This window comes from Aspergillus mulundensis, assembly GCF_003369625.1.
Source record: "Aspergillus mulundensis strain DSM 5745 chromosome Unknown scaffold_17, whole genome shotgun sequence".
NCBI lineage: Eukaryota > Fungi > Ascomycota > Eurotiomycetes > Eurotiales > Aspergillaceae > Aspergillus > Aspergillus mulundensis.
The window spans coordinates 41,965-56,208 of NW_020797905.1; the positions used below are offsets into that span (position 1 = coordinate 41,965).

General features: G+C 50.6%; 6 protein-coding genes across 6 annotated transcripts; 3 read left to right on the plus strand and 3 right to left on the minus strand.

The window, feature by feature from the left end:
- Nucleotides 1–312: 312 nt before the first annotated feature.
- On the plus strand, nt 313–1,238 carry DSM5745_10794 (eukaryotic translation initiation factor 3 subunit J; the record flags this gene model as incomplete). Its single annotated transcript, XM_026752810.1, has 3 exons — nt 313–331; nt 391–467; nt 531–1,238. 3 exons carry the CDS (start codon nt 313–315, stop codon nt 1,236–1,238), a joined length of 804 nt encoding a protein of 267 aa, XP_026598448.1.
- Nucleotides 1,239–2,165: 927 nt separating this feature from the next.
- On the minus strand, nt 2,166–3,390 carry DSM5745_10795 (14-3-3 adaptor artA-like protein; the record flags this gene model as incomplete). The annotated part of the gene is made up of 7 exons (XM_026752811.1): nt 2,166–2,516; nt 2,584–2,671; nt 2,730–3,004; nt 3,087–3,098; nt 3,164–3,183; nt 3,252–3,298; nt 3,362–3,390. The coding sequence occupies 7 exons, from the start codon at nt 3,388–3,390 to the stop codon at nt 2,166–2,168; spliced, it is 822 nt and encodes a 273-aa protein (XP_026598449.1).
- Nucleotides 3,391–4,942: 1,552 nt separating this feature from the next.
- On the plus strand, nt 4,943–8,195 carry DSM5745_10796 (calcium-transporting ATPase; the record flags this gene model as incomplete). Its single annotated transcript, XM_026752812.1, has 5 exons — nt 4,943–5,060; nt 5,130–5,287; nt 5,350–7,665; nt 7,715–8,037; nt 8,090–8,195. The coding sequence occupies 5 exons, from the start codon at nt 4,943–4,945 to the stop codon at nt 8,193–8,195; spliced, it is 3,021 nt and encodes a 1,006-aa protein (XP_026598450.1).
- Nucleotides 8,196–9,223: 1,028 nt separating this feature from the next.
- On the plus strand, nt 9,224–10,909 carry DSM5745_10797 (putative l-fucose permease; the record flags this gene model as incomplete). Its single annotated transcript, XM_026752813.1, has 5 exons — nt 9,224–9,358; nt 9,433–9,533; nt 9,599–9,816; nt 9,866–10,210; nt 10,287–10,909. 5 exons carry the CDS (start codon nt 9,224–9,226, stop codon nt 10,907–10,909), a joined length of 1,422 nt encoding a protein of 473 aa, XP_026598451.1.
- A 369-nt stretch (nt 10,910–11,278) lies between these two features.
- DSM5745_10798 (mitochondrial 54S ribosomal protein uL24m) lies at nt 11,279–12,559 on the minus strand (the record flags this gene model as incomplete). Its single annotated transcript, XM_026752814.1, has 2 exons — nt 11,279–11,950; nt 12,023–12,559. The coding sequence occupies 2 exons, from the start codon at nt 12,557–12,559 to the stop codon at nt 11,279–11,281; spliced, it is 1,209 nt and encodes a 402-aa protein (XP_026598452.1).
- Nucleotides 12,560–13,297: 738 nt separating this feature from the next.
- Nucleotides 13,298–14,154, minus strand: rho1 (Rho family GTPase RHO1; the record flags this gene model as incomplete). The annotated part of the gene is made up of 5 exons (XM_026752815.1): nt 13,298–13,450; nt 13,504–13,638; nt 13,691–13,888; nt 13,988–14,015; nt 14,087–14,154. 5 exons carry the CDS (start codon nt 14,152–14,154, stop codon nt 13,298–13,300), a joined length of 582 nt encoding a protein of 193 aa, XP_026598453.1.
- Nucleotides 14,155–14,244: the final 90 nt, after the last annotated feature.

The following is a 14,244-nucleotide window of genomic DNA, read 5'->3' on the forward strand; positions in this document are numbered from 1 at the left end:
TATAGTGGCCTAATGAAAAGTTTCAGATATCATAGCAGCGCTAAACTTGTAAACGTACTACTACATACTGTGACACACATTATTCCATGGAAGCCTGAGGCAAGTTCTCTACATCGGGCACTCAGCACGTGACTAGCTATTGGCCCCACCTGGGCCATTGACCAGGGATGCGGGCAAAAGAAAGGACTTTTGCCCACGATTGCCTCTGTCCACGACAGATCCCTGCCTGCGGACTGCCTCTTCGCTCACCTTACGAGACATTGAATCCCCTACCCCCTACCCCCTACCCTCCCTCAACCCAATCTAACTACCATGCCTCCATCAAAGTGGGGTAAGTTCAAAATTTCCTACGCCTTGCCTTGGGGAGTACTAATTCTGGTTGCGCAACAGACGAAGAAGAGGAAGACAGCGTCCCCCCTCCCCACGTTGCTGCCCGCCGCCGTTTCGATGACGAGGAAGAAGAAGATGTATACACACTCCACCAACCCATGATTAAGCAGGAGTAGTCTAATCACTAAATCTCAAATTAGGTCCTCGATTCCTGGGATGCCGCCGAAGACAGCGAAGTAGAGCGTGAAAAGGCTGCCAAGGCCGCCGAAGCCAAAGCCAAAGCCGAGGCCGAGGCCGCCGCAAACAAGAAGAGCAAAGCGCAGCGGATAGCCGAGCACAAGACCCGCCGCAAGGCCGAGGAGGAGGAGGAGGAGGACGACGATGACAGTGATGAAGACGAGGCCGAGAAGCGCGCTCGCCTGCGCGCCAGCGAGAAGGACTCCGACCTCAAGCACGCAGAGGACCTCTTTGACGACATTGACCTCAACCGCAACCGGGGCAAGAACAAGACGATCGTTGTTCACGATGCATCGGGCGACCCGACGCAGGCAGTCGACCTTTCTGCGATGCCGCTGTTCAAGCCCGCGACTAAGGAGCAGTTCGCCAAGGTCACGAGCACCCTTGCGCCGCTTCTGAGCGCGCAGAGCAAGAAGCCCCAATACGCGCTTTGGCTGCCGGAGTTTGCCAAGCAGCTGGCCAAAGAGCTGCCCAGTGGTGATATCAAGAAGGTGGCTAGTGCGTTGACGACACTTAGCAACGAGAAGATGAAGGAGGAAAGGGCGGCCGATAAAGGAAGCAAGAAGACTAAGGCGGCTAAGACCAAGGTCTCGCTGGTTGCGTCGAGAAGTGACAAGATTGAGACGACCTCTTATGATGACGATGGGATGGATGACGATGACTTCATGTGATTTCCTTTTTTTCTCTTGCGATCTTTCTGCTCCTTTCATCTATACTTCTCACCCAGTTGAAAGTCTAGGTTTTATATAGATCGACAACATTTCCTCCCTTGTTTTGTACATCTTCCCTGCTGAACATATTTCTCGACTTCTTCAAGTATAAGCATTGAGCACCACTCATTCAATAGAACGTCATTCTGATTCCTCGCTTTTGCGCCTCAATTCGTTCCCGAAAAGCATAAAAGGATGCTGGTTGGCCTGCCATTGTTGAACGTAGCCGGGAGAACTGTATATTTGAGCTAGACCAAATGTATGCTACAGGTCTAGGTTCTGAGCATTCCTATTACCTTTTCACAAATGTGTAAGTAAATGGAAGTTCAATGGTATTGGTAAATGTGACCACCAAACCAATAATATATATAACATGCTTCTCCGTCTGGCCAAATCACCATGATTATGAGGGGTCCATCATGTGCTTGACATGAATTTAGGCAAGCGAGGATGTTGGTAAAAAAGACTTGCGCACGGCTACAGACAGAATTGACTACTTGGATTCAGATGTTGAAGCTCTGGCCTCTGATTGTATGGGAAACGACAAGGAGGAAAAGGGGTAAGGGGTCAACGGTGGAAGGCGACAAGTGAGAAAACGTGAACTAACACATTGTATCTTGCTGGGGTGGGAATAAAAAAGAGAGAATAAAAGAGAGATAGATAACGTCCACTTCGCCCCTTTCCTCCGCTCTCCGAATGTCAAACTCCGCTGGCCGACCCAGATAATCCCGAACAAGTGGAAGATAAGTGCCGGCCCAAACCTGTCACGCAGCTAAAACAGACCTTCGCAAAACACTTCCAGGGGTGTAGTCGTACGTCCAACAAGGGACGCCGATCATGAAACGCGGTTTTTTGATAGAGCAAAGAAGTCAAACGAAAACATCGCCCTTACGACTCGGGGGCTTTGGCCTCCTCGGGCTTCTCCTCGGGAGCGACGGCTTCCTCCTCAGGCTTTTCCTCCTTGGGAGCAGACACGTTCTCGGGCTCGTTGCCATCGGATGAAGTCCACAGAGTAAGGTTGTCACGCAGCAACTGCATGATGAGAGTGCTGTCACGGTAGCTCTCCTCGGAGAGAGAATCGAGCTCCGCAATAGCGTCGTCGAAAGCCTGCTTAGCAAGGTGGCAGGCACGGTCAGGGGAGTTAAGGATCTCGTAGTAGAAAACAGAGAAGTTCAGGGCAAGTCCCAGGCGGATTGGGTGCGTGGGAGTGAGTTCGGTCTGAGCAACATCGGTTGCGTTCTAGTAATTGTATGCAATCAGCTCATGCCCCGATAGGGGATACAAGAGCATAGAATAGAAAACATACCTTGTAAGCCTCGTGGGCAGCAGTAGCGGCAACCTTGCGCTTGTTTCCAGAGGCGAACTCAGCAAGGTAACGGTGGTAATCACCCTTCCTATTCGTCACCTCAGCCACTGCATTCACATCTTCAGGCGAATTATAAGACAACATACATCTTGTAGTAGAAGACCTTGGACTCGCCGGTCTCAGCCTTGGGGATCAGAGATTCGTCCAGCACATCGAGAACGTCCTGGCAGACCTTCTCCAGCTCGGTCTCGATCTTTTGACGGTAGTCGCGGATAATGCCGACGTGCTGCTCAGAGCCCTTGGATTCCTCCTTCTGCTCGATGGAGGAGATGATACGCCACGAAGCACGTCGGGTACCGACGACGTTCTTGTAAGCGACAGACAGGAGGTTACGCTCGTCAACAGTGAGTTCGCCGCCGATCTAAGACGATGTTAGTAACTTCGAAAGCGATAGTGAGCGAAGAAAAGAGTATATCATGAGTTCGGGGCGGAGGTATGCATACGTTGGCGACTTCCTATAAATTGAGTCAGTGATCATGTCCAGCATCAAGACGTTCCCGCGCGGGCGCTTAGCACTCACCTTCATGTACGTGACCATCTCTGTAGCGGGGCAAATCAAGATTAGTATTCGGGAAACAAACCAAAGACTGGAAACCAAAGGATCTTACCATCGTAGCGTTCGGCCTGCTCGCAGAGGCGGGCGAGGAACGTCTTGCTGGAGGAGGAGGGGGTTAGGACGGCTCTTATCTGGGGCAATCCAGAAAGTCTAGACCCTTACTTTTCACGCTGTTCGAAGCAGAAGATCATTAGCAAAGTATGAACTAGGTGAACAAGGTGTACTCAACCTGACTAGACAGTAAAAGAGAGATAAAAGGCAAAGGAAGGCAATAGCATCATGATGCTCATGGCGTACTGATAACACCAGATGGAGGGGTTGGGCCGAGAATAACATACCTCAGAAGTCATGGTGGATGATTAGGTTGGAGTCGGGAGAGATAGGGAACAGGGGGTTACTTGCGAGGTGATGAGTGAGGTTGAAGAAGCGAAGGACGTGGAAGGTAGGAGCCAGAAGCACAGAAGCAACAAAGATGGGGGGGAGTTGAATGCGATCACAGCAACCAGGAAGCGATGGAACAACGGTGAGGTGACGACCTCTCTGGCTTAGCGAGAAAGCGGCAGCCCGGTGCTTGTGTTTGCTTGGTTTGTTTAAGGGGTCACCGCCCGGGCAGAACTTCTGGCACATGACATGGTCACCTGCCATACTGCCAAGCTTTCTATCACGTGATTCATATAACGGATTGAATCGCGCCTAGGGATTTTGTAGACGACCTTAGAACCCTCGCTGTCAGATGATCTCTATAGGATTATTTGCAAGAAAGACAAAGAGCAGGAGGAGCGGGTATCAAGTGGCAGACAACAATGCACAAGGCAAATGTCCAGATGTAGATCTTTCGCCCTTCGAAATGCCTCATCACACCTATTTCATTTTCGAAGCACGGCTTCTATCCAGCCCTACGTGCAGAGCTACTGGTTCATGAGTGACGCACTTGTGCTGGCATAGCATCACAAATGATCCATTGAAAATCCACAAGCTCACTAGGATCCCCTTCCAAGATGCGCTTACTGGCTCTTATCCTAGCTGAGAACCACCCGGGCTGTCTTGGTTGTGGATCTGGTACAGGCATCAGCATTTCTCGCAGCAACTGCAGGTAACGGTATAACCACTGATTACAACGAGAACCAACGACAGCATGAAATCAAGAGGCAATTATTGAAGAAGAAAGGCAACTTGAGCCTAAAGAATATCTTATCTATAGAGATCAAAACTGTATCTGAATACGTGGCCATCGATAGGTAACAGCCCGGGTATTTGGTACCTAGGTAGAGAAAAGAGGATGAAACTGGGACGGACCATGCGTATGAGAGCGTTCAGGGCTGCTGTTTGGTACCGCCACTCATCTCATCCATTAAAAGGAACACGTTGAGCAGTGCCCTGTCCCAGAAGTAATCTTGTTTATGTTGACGAGAAGTCTGGACTTTTTGGTTGTAGGCTCCGATAAAGACCTTCAGAGAGGGACAAACATATCAAAACAAAATATAGTGCCGTAGTCACACTTGCGCTGAAGAGTAGTAGACATGCAGTCATATCTTCAGTTTGCCTCCAGGGTCCATTTTATCTTCTAGATCTTTCCCGACTGGGCTTCTCCAACCGCCCTCCGCTCACTAATTACGGGCCACCTGTCCTGGCATTAAAGCCTTGATTGCCCCGGACCAACATTCCCTTTTCCCGCGAACCTCTCACTCCTTTGATTCTTCTTGCTCCCTGATCCTGGTCTACTATTCGGTTGCATAGTCGGCCATGGAGCAATCTTTCCTTCTCGCTCCGGCGGAGGTGCTGAAGCATTTCGATGTCACGGAACGATCTGGTTTATCTAGCTCTCAAGTCTCCCAATCAAGGCAGAAATATGGTCCAAATGGTAAGTGCTCTGTCCTCTGCATGCAAATGAGCCGGTTTCCAGAAGCTAATCTGTCCTTTCCACTGTTAGCGCTTGCGGAAGAACCGCCGACTCCTCTATGGGAGCTGGTGCTCGAACAATTCAAAGATCAGCTCGTTCTAATTCTTTTGGGCTCAGCAGCTGTCTCGTTTGTGCTGGCTCTTTTCGAGGAGAGCGACGACTGGACTGTTTTTGTTGACCCTGCAGTGGTACGGGACCTGTTAAGATTATATATTAGAACACCGTTCTAACATGCTTTGCGCTACTATAGATTCTGACTATTCTCATCCTCAATGCGATCGTCGGTGTGACCCAAGAAAGCAGCGCCGAGAAGGCAATTGCGGCTCTACAGGAATACTCTGCGAACGAGGCTAAAGTGGTCCGGGATGGAGCGGTCCAGCGCATCAAAGCGGAGGAACTGGTACCCGGAGATATCGTTCACGTTGCGGTTGGAGACCGTGTCCCCGCCGATTGTCGACTCCTTGCCATCCACAGCAACAGTTTCCGGGTAGATCAGGCTATTCTTACTGGTGAAAGCGAGAGTGTCGCCAAAGACACCCGTGCGGTCGGTGATAAGCAGGCTGTCAAGCAGGACCAAACCAACATCCTCTTCTCCGGTACCACCGTTGTCAACGGCAATGCCACAGCTGTCGTTGTCCTAACTGGTTCGTCAACCGCGATTGGTGATATTCATGAAAGCATCACGTCTCAGATATCGGAACCGACACCGCTGAAGCAAAAGCTGAACGACTTCGGTGATATGTTGGCCAAAGTTATCACGGTCATCTGCATTTTGGTTTGGGTCATCAATGTCGAACATTTCAACGATCCTTCTCACGGCGGCTGGGCCAAAGGTGCCATCTATTACCTCAAGATCGCCGTTTCTCTTGGGGTAGCCGCTATTCCGGAGGGACTGGCCGTTGTCATCACCACCTGTCTGGCTCTGGGTACCCGTAAGATGGCGCAAAAGAACGCCGTTGTCCGCTCGTTGCCCTCTGTTGAAACTCTCGGAAGCTGCAGTGTGATCTGCTCTGACAAGACGGGAACCCTTACCACCAACCAGATGAGTGTTGGAAAGATTGTTTACTTGAGCCAGTTGGGAACAGACGTCGAGGTCATTGATGTGGAAGGTACAACATTTGCGCCGGAGGGCAACCTTTCGTCCAATGGCAAGGTCGTCACCAACCTGGCCGTGTCTTCGTCGACCGTCCGCCAGATGACTGAGGTCATGGCTCGTTGCAACGGTGCTGCAATCGCCCACGATGAGAAAACCGGTACTTTCTCGTGCATCGGCGAACCCACCGAAGGAGCGCTCCGTGTCCTCGTTGAGAAGATCGGTACCGATCATGCTGGTACTAACGACAAACTCCTCAACTTGCCCGCGTCGCAGAAGCTTCATGTTTCTAGTGCCCATTACGAAGCTCGCTTGCCTCTGCAAGCTACCTATGAATTCTCCCGCGATAGAAAGAGTATGTCCGTCTTGGTGGGCACTGGAAACGACCAGAGACTCCTTGTCAAGGGTGCGCCTGAGTCTATCCTCGAGCGTTGCTCCTACGTTCTCCTTGGTTCGAACGGTGCCCGTGTGTCTTTGACTAAAGACCACCTTGATCTTTTGTCATCTGAAGTGGTAGAGTACGCAAGCCGTGGTCTCCGTGTGATTGCCTTGGCAAGTGTCGATGATGTGGCAACAAACCCCTTGGTCCAGAAGGCCAGCACCTCTGAAGAATACGCCCAGTTGGAACAGAACATGACACTTATTGGCCTTGTTGCGATGCTTGATCCCCCTCGGGTGGAGGTTGCCGATTCAATCAAGAAGTGTGCAGAGGCTGGTATTCGTGTAATTGTCATTACTGGTGATAACCAGAACACTGCAGAATCGATTTGCCGTGAAATTGGTGTTTTCGGCAAGGACGAAGATCTCAAAGGCAAAAGTTTCACCGGAAGGGAGTTCGATAGTCTCTCTCACAGTGAACAACTTGAGGCTGTCAAGAAGGCATCGCTTTTCTCCCGCACTGAACCCGCCCACAAATCTAAGCTGGTCGATCTACTACAATCCCTTGGCCATGTGGTTGCGATGACTGGTGATGGTGTCAATGATGCCCCTGCTCTGAAGAAGTCCGATATTGGTGTTGCTATGGGCACTGGTACCGATGTGGCCAAACTCGCTGCTGATATGGTTCTTGCGGATGATAACTTTGCAACCATCACCGTTGCTGTTGAAGAGGGACGGTCTATCTACAGCAACACTCAGCAGTTTATCCGATACCTTATCTCGTCAAATATTGGTGAGGTTGTCTCTATCTTCCTGACTGCCGCCCTGGGAATGCCTGAAGCTCTTGTTCCTGTGCAGCTTCTATGGGTCAACCTGGTAACAGATGGTTTACCTGCCACTGCTCTGTCCTTCAATCCTGCCGATCATGATGTTATGCGACGACCCCCGAGGAAGCGTGATGAACCGCTTGTTGGCGGCTGGCTGCTCTTCAGATACATGGTGATTGGTACCTATGTCGGCGCGGCTACTGTATTTGGCTACGTTTGGTGGTTCCTCTACAATCCCCAAGGCCCTCAAATCTCTTTCTGGCAACTGGTAAGCCTATGGCCTAGCTTTTATAAAGCTCCTTGCTAACTGACCATAGTCTCATTTCCACAAATGCTCCGCCGAGTTCCCGGAGATTGGCTGCGAGATGTTCTCGAATGATATGTCGCGCTCTGCGTCCACGGTCTCGCTCTCAATTCTTGTCGTGATTGAGATGCTGAACGCGATGAACGCCCTCTCCTCTAGCGAGTCCCTTCTCACTTTCGGTCTCTGGAATAACATGATGCTCGTCTATGCCATTATCCTCTCGATGTCCCTTCATTTTGCGATTCTATATATTCCCTTCTTGCAAGGGTTGTTCGCCATCCTTCCTTTGAATTGGGTGGAGTGGAAGGCAGTCTGGGCAATTAGTGCCCCTGTCGTGTAAGCTCGTTTTGCCCCTTGTGTTTTAAACCATGCTAATGTTTTCGGACAGTGTTATCGATGAACTTCTAAAGGTGGTTGAGCGTCGCCTGTATAACATCACTGTCATCGCTCCCGTCAAGGAGAATGGAGCCGTGTCAAAGCCAAAGAAGGCATAGAACTTGGTTGATGGAGTGGTGGCTTTAGTGCCAATTGGCGCCTCTGATAGATCTAGATCATGACCCTCGAGATGTGGTCCTCAACTTTTGGACAAGTTATGCGTGTATGTATCATGTTAGATGAGTGTATTTGAGGAATGATCATCTCGAATTTGGGTCAAGCTCTAAGCGTAGTTTGACCTTTGAATACTTTACGAGCTCGTCACCCGACGTGGCTTCCACTTGGTCATTCATCTTGAATCAAGCTTCCATTGTGATTGACCCCGGTCAACTACCACGTTTTATCGCTGCTATAGTCCTAAGATGAATTATCCGACTCGTCATAATCAATTGTGATACGCTTGATTTCATTGGCCCCTAATTGCCGCAAACACGACCGCTTCTTTGTCAGCATTATCTTTGTTGTTGTAAAAGACGAGCCAGGAGAAAACAGAGCGTGGCGGAATGCCTGTCACCTATTCCTGCCACCCTCATGGAAGTCGACTGCGAGCAATCTCAGTCTACCGGATATTTCCGCAAGCAACAAGACCCTATGTCCCGCAAGCCTGTCATGCGGGTAGTCCGTCAAGACACATGCCTGGATCCGCCAGGGTGCGCTTACTACCTATTAGTGGTGGATTCTTGCCGGGGATCTTCCCCAGACTGGACGGTTGGTGTCTCCAGGAGGCCTGGGGTTAGAGCCAAACATCGCCCACTTCCACCAGTGACCATCAACCATTTTACCCCAGACTGAGAGGAGCGGCTCCAGCAGAAGGAAAATGAGGAGAAGATGATGTTTGCAAGACGGCAGCACTCGATTCCGTGCAACTTATTGGCTACCCAAGAATGTGCGCCCCCAACACGCCCGAGCTAGCTCTCCTGATGTTGCACAAGCCGAGCGTATAACTACATAAGGGCCCTGGGTAGCTGATCTTTGACCTGCACATGCTTTTCCTGTGGGCAAAGCTGTTGCACAATCAACTTGGGCGCTGCCTGGCACAAGGGCACCATCGATTTCGAGTCCAGAAGCCCTACGCTCCCTGCCCGAGATGGGCTTCGTTCAGTTCTTGAAAACCCGCTCCGGGCTGCGGGTCGACAATACCAAGACTACGTCTGCAGCGCAGTTGACGTTAAGGCAGAGTCTGTGGCCCCTAATCCTCGTCACTATACTCTTCTTCTTATGGGTAGGTAGTTCTCGAGAACGGAAACAGAGCAGCCCTGCTATTCCTCGCTCCGGCTCACACACCATACTCCGTAGGGTTTCGCATATGGTTTGCTCGACACTCTCAACAAGCATTTCCAGATTACACTCAACATCACGCGGACAAGGAGCTCAGGACTACAGGCTGCTTACTTTGGGTTCGTAATATCTGCTTTGTCTGCAACACTAGGTACCAGAGCATCCTACCAACCAAACCATCTAGTGCCTACCCTCTTGCATCCCTAGGCTACGCAAATTGGCTTCTTCGGCACTACGGATATAAACTCGTTTTTATCTTCGGTCTAGTCCTGTATGGCATTGGAGCGCTATGCATGTGGCCGGCGGGATTGAACCGGTCATTTGGAGGATTCTGCGCAGCTACATTCGTGATCGGTTCAGGTCTGGGATCGCTTGAAACAGCGGCCAACCCCTACCTTGCGGGTAACGTTCAACATACTCTACATTCTGGAACACCTACTAAGCCTGTTAGTGTGCGGTCCGCCAAAGTACGCCGAAATCCGTATCAATCTAGCTCAAGCGTTCAATGGTATCGGCACAGTCGTTGCCCCCGCTCTGGCGTCTTATGTCTTCTTCACAGACACCGAGGACTCCGTCGATGCTCTCAAGCGCGTTCAGTGGGTGTACCTTGCCATCGGCATCTTCGTTTTCGTTCTGGCTGCGGTTTTCTTCATGTCCACCATTCCCGAAGTCACGGATGAAGACATGGCATTCCAGGTCGCTGCTACGCATATCGAGGAACAGGAGAAGCCGTTTTGGAAACAATATAAGCTATTTCATGCCACATTCGCGCAATTTACTTACACTGGTGCTCAAGGTACTTGCCTTCTTTAGTTATTTTGCTTACCCGTACGCCCGAGACCAATCGCTAACCATGCCCTAATTCTCAACAGTCGCCATAGCATCCTACTTCATTAATTACGCAACAGAAACCTGGCCGGCAGTGGACAATTCCACGGGCTCCAAATACCTCGCCGGCGCGCAAGCAGCTTTCACGGTGGGCCGTTTTCTAGGCGCCTTCCTGATGAAATACATCCGGCCCCGATGGGTTTTCCTAGCCTACCTGTCGGGCGTAGTCGCCTTCTGTGCAGCATCCACGACACAGCGCAACGCAACGGGGATCACCATGCTCTTCCTCACTCTGTTCTTCGAATCCGTGTGCTTCCCCACGATCGTCGCGCTGGGCATCCGTGGCCTCGGGAGACACTATAAGCGTGGGTCCGGCTGGATTGTCGGCGGTGTTAGTGGTGGTGCGGCGATTCCGCCGCTGCTTGCGCATGTTGCGGACTTGCGGAATGACACGGGTTTTGCGTTCATTGTTCCCACGATGTTTATGGTCCTTGCGTGGACTTATGCTGTCGCGGTGAATTTTGTACCAGCATACAGAAATACCGTTGACAAGGTTGGGGAGAGCGAGATTGGGCTCACTGCTGCTGGGGACGGAGGGATCAAGCGAGGAGACGATGTTGAAGCTTTGGGGGAAAGCGAGAAGGGGGAGGCTGTTCATGTTAGATAGGTGTTATTGTTCTTGGGTGGTGGCGATCACGTTAGTTATGACAGTTACAAATCGTGATTCCGTGAGCTGTATATATTTGCTGTTCCTTTATAACATTATTGATATAGGAGTAGAGTGGTCATGTATGTCTTTTGATGGTTGTTTTCTTCTTTTTTGATCTGAGTAGGTGATAGTTGCTCTAATCATGGGTCCAATTTTCGAAGGTGTACTAGAAGTGTATAAATCACCGTAGACCTAATTTTACACATTCATATTATATGGTACAATGATACAAAAAATACCCAGGGAAAATAATGAAGCACGCGAGTCGGACGGAAGAGGTGAAAAAAGAAGAGAAAAGATATAGGAAAAAGAGTCTGGCTCAATCAATCAAGCAACCTGAACCATTTTAGCCTTCTTTGACTTCTTAGCCTTCTTCGGTGTATTCTCCTTCATGAACCCCTCAATGAACGCCAGCGTCGTCTTATCCATCATCAAATTACCTTCCTCGTCCCGCCTGCTCTCCAACGCTTCCTTCTTCTTCTTCTGAATCATAGCTATAAGCTCACCCTTTGGCGTCATCAAAGACCTGCTCTGAAGATACTCCTTCTTAAGATCCTCCATCCTCTTCTGCTCCACAAACTCTGGGTCATGACGCGTCCGGTACTTGGAGAACTTATTCCGCAGCTCGTCGAGCACACTCGGCGGAAAGGGCGCAAAATGAAGCGACGGCACCCAGGTAGGCGTTTCGACCTCCATGCGGAGCGTGTCCCATTCTTCGTCTTTGAAGTTGGCTTTCTCGGGACGCGGCCAGGGGATCTCGATGTCCTCGCCGGCAATGTAGCGGGTGTGGCGGGGTGTGTCAATACCGTGCTCACGCTCGAGGATGGGTCCGCCGCCATACACGTGTTCGACTAGGACGTCGCGAGTGATGCCTGTGGCTGGGTCGTCGAGGGCGGCGACAAGGCGGACATCATCGATGGAGATGGGGATAGGGACAGTTTGGAAAGGGTTCGTGTTGCCGAATTGCTCGCTGAGCCATTCAGGGAAGTAGACTTCGGCCTAGATTGTGTTAGCATAACCTCATTCCATGCCGCCCCATGTATCAACTAGGGGTTGGAGCGAGATGCATACAACGTTGCAATCCTTCACAATAACGGTCTCGTTAGACTCATCCACGCGAGTCACCATGTTGATCTTTCCCTTATCTCTTCCCCTCATAATACACACCCGGTCTCCGGGTGCAAAGTTGATATACTTTCTCCGCAAATGCTTCGGGATAGCCGGCGGGTTCATTGATTGCGGACTCAGAGCAGCAAACTGTTTCCCGTCCAGACCCGCATCTCGCTGGGGAGCAAGCGGCCCTTTCATCCAGTCCTCACGACGTCGTAGCCTCTCGGCGCGAATGTGGTCTAGTTGAGATCGGTTGTACTGGAAGCGCTGTCGCAGGGTGTCGTTCATTTCCTCATGTTTGGCTTCTTTGTTCGCTAGGATAGCTTTGCGCTGAGCCTGGTTCCGCGCCAGAGCTGTCCGGCGGACGATCTTCTGCATTTTGCGGAGAGCCGGGCCTGGCAATGTCGAGCGTGTGGTGCGGACTGCGGAATTGTTGATTATTGTCGTGTCGGAGAGGGAAAATTGCGGACCCAAGTCACGTGCGCGTTTGAGTGGCATGGCTCGACCTTCAAGAGCAACTCATCTTTGAATAGTGAATGACTGTACTTTTGATTAAAGAGGTTATTACACTAAGATTGTTGGAATACCTAATCTGTTGCTAACCTCATAACTGCAGCTATCATGTGGATTTCAAGGATAGAATTGACGCTGTTCGAGAGCAAACAATCAATCAACAGAAGATAGTTCCATGCATTCTCTGTAACCAAGAATAATTATGACAAAGGAGAATGGCAATTAGACTTTGTCGGGGAATCCGAAAGGCACAGGAATCTTCTATCAGATCACGAAATTCCAACTTGCTCGATCAAACCCTCCAGGTCGGACTGCTGAAGCGAAGACACCGCCGGTCTACAACTCCTAGTAGTGCAAACCATCTGCCGGTGAACAGAGCGCCTCTTCGCCGGAGGGACTCGAGCTGCCTCGGGGGCGCTATGGAGAACGGTTCAAGAGAAAATGAAAAGCCCACAAGGTTATGACAACGCCTCCCTAGAAAAAGAAGTCTGCAAAAGAAGAAAATCGACCAACTGCACAGCCAGATAATCCCATGAAGCTCATGTGCCCGTGATTGAAGATTAACCACATTCGCATCAGGCACCCACTGGCACTTTCACCAACGAAATCCATCGCCCCTTGTAAGATAAGAAAACATAAACAGCCAAATATTCGAGACGCTTATCCGGTCGTATAATCTCCGCATGAAAAGACCCTTTGCGAAGGCTGGGGGAATAGACTAATTTACAGGATGCTGCACTTCTTCTTGCTCTTGTGGGTCTTGGTCAAGAGGGCAGCACGAGTGGCAGCCTCGAAGACCTCGCGGACACCCTCGTTGGTTCGGGCAGAGCACTCGAGGTACTTGTAAGCACCAATCTTCTTGCGGACTTCCTCACCCTGTATACAAGTCAGCTGTGCTCCAATCATGGCGTTTGATTCTAGAATCCTACCTGTTCGGGGCCGACGGGCTTCTGGGAGGTCTTGTGCAGCTCCTCAATCGTCTTGGGGTCATGACGGAGATCCTTCTTGCATCCGACGAGGATGATGGGGAGACCCTGGCAGAAGTGCAGAACTTCGGAGATCCACTTGTCCGACGTCAGCACAATGCGGGTATGTAGTCTTTTGAATAAATCTCACCTTCTCCTGAACGTTGTCAAGGGAATCCGGTGAGTCGACAGCGAAGCAAATCAGGATGACATGCGAGTCGGGATAGGAGAGAGGGCGGAGACGGTCGTAATCTTCCTGGCCAGCCGTATCCCAAAGGGCGAGCTCAACGTGCTTGCCATCGACCTCAACATCCGCAACGTAGTTCTCGAAAACAGTGGGCACGTAGACCTGTGTGTACCGTCGTTAGTTTGTGTAAAAGAGCATCAGCCCTGTTATGGGTAGAGATCGACGATGCTGGGCGGCAGCGACTGAACGTGGGGAGCTGACCTCAGGGAAAGTGCCCTTGGAGAAGACGCTGCAAGGTAAGAGTAATATCAGTAATCGATGCTTAAAGCTTGCATCAGATGTGCCTGGAGGAAGACTTACATCAACAGACAGGTCTTACCGCAGGCACCATCACCGACGATAACAAGCTTGCGGCGGATCTCAGCCATCTTGAAAGAAGAAAGTCAGCCAGCCGATCGATATTAAATTTGCTTTGGATACCGAATAGAAAGAGATTGAAGATAGTGAGAGGATAACAG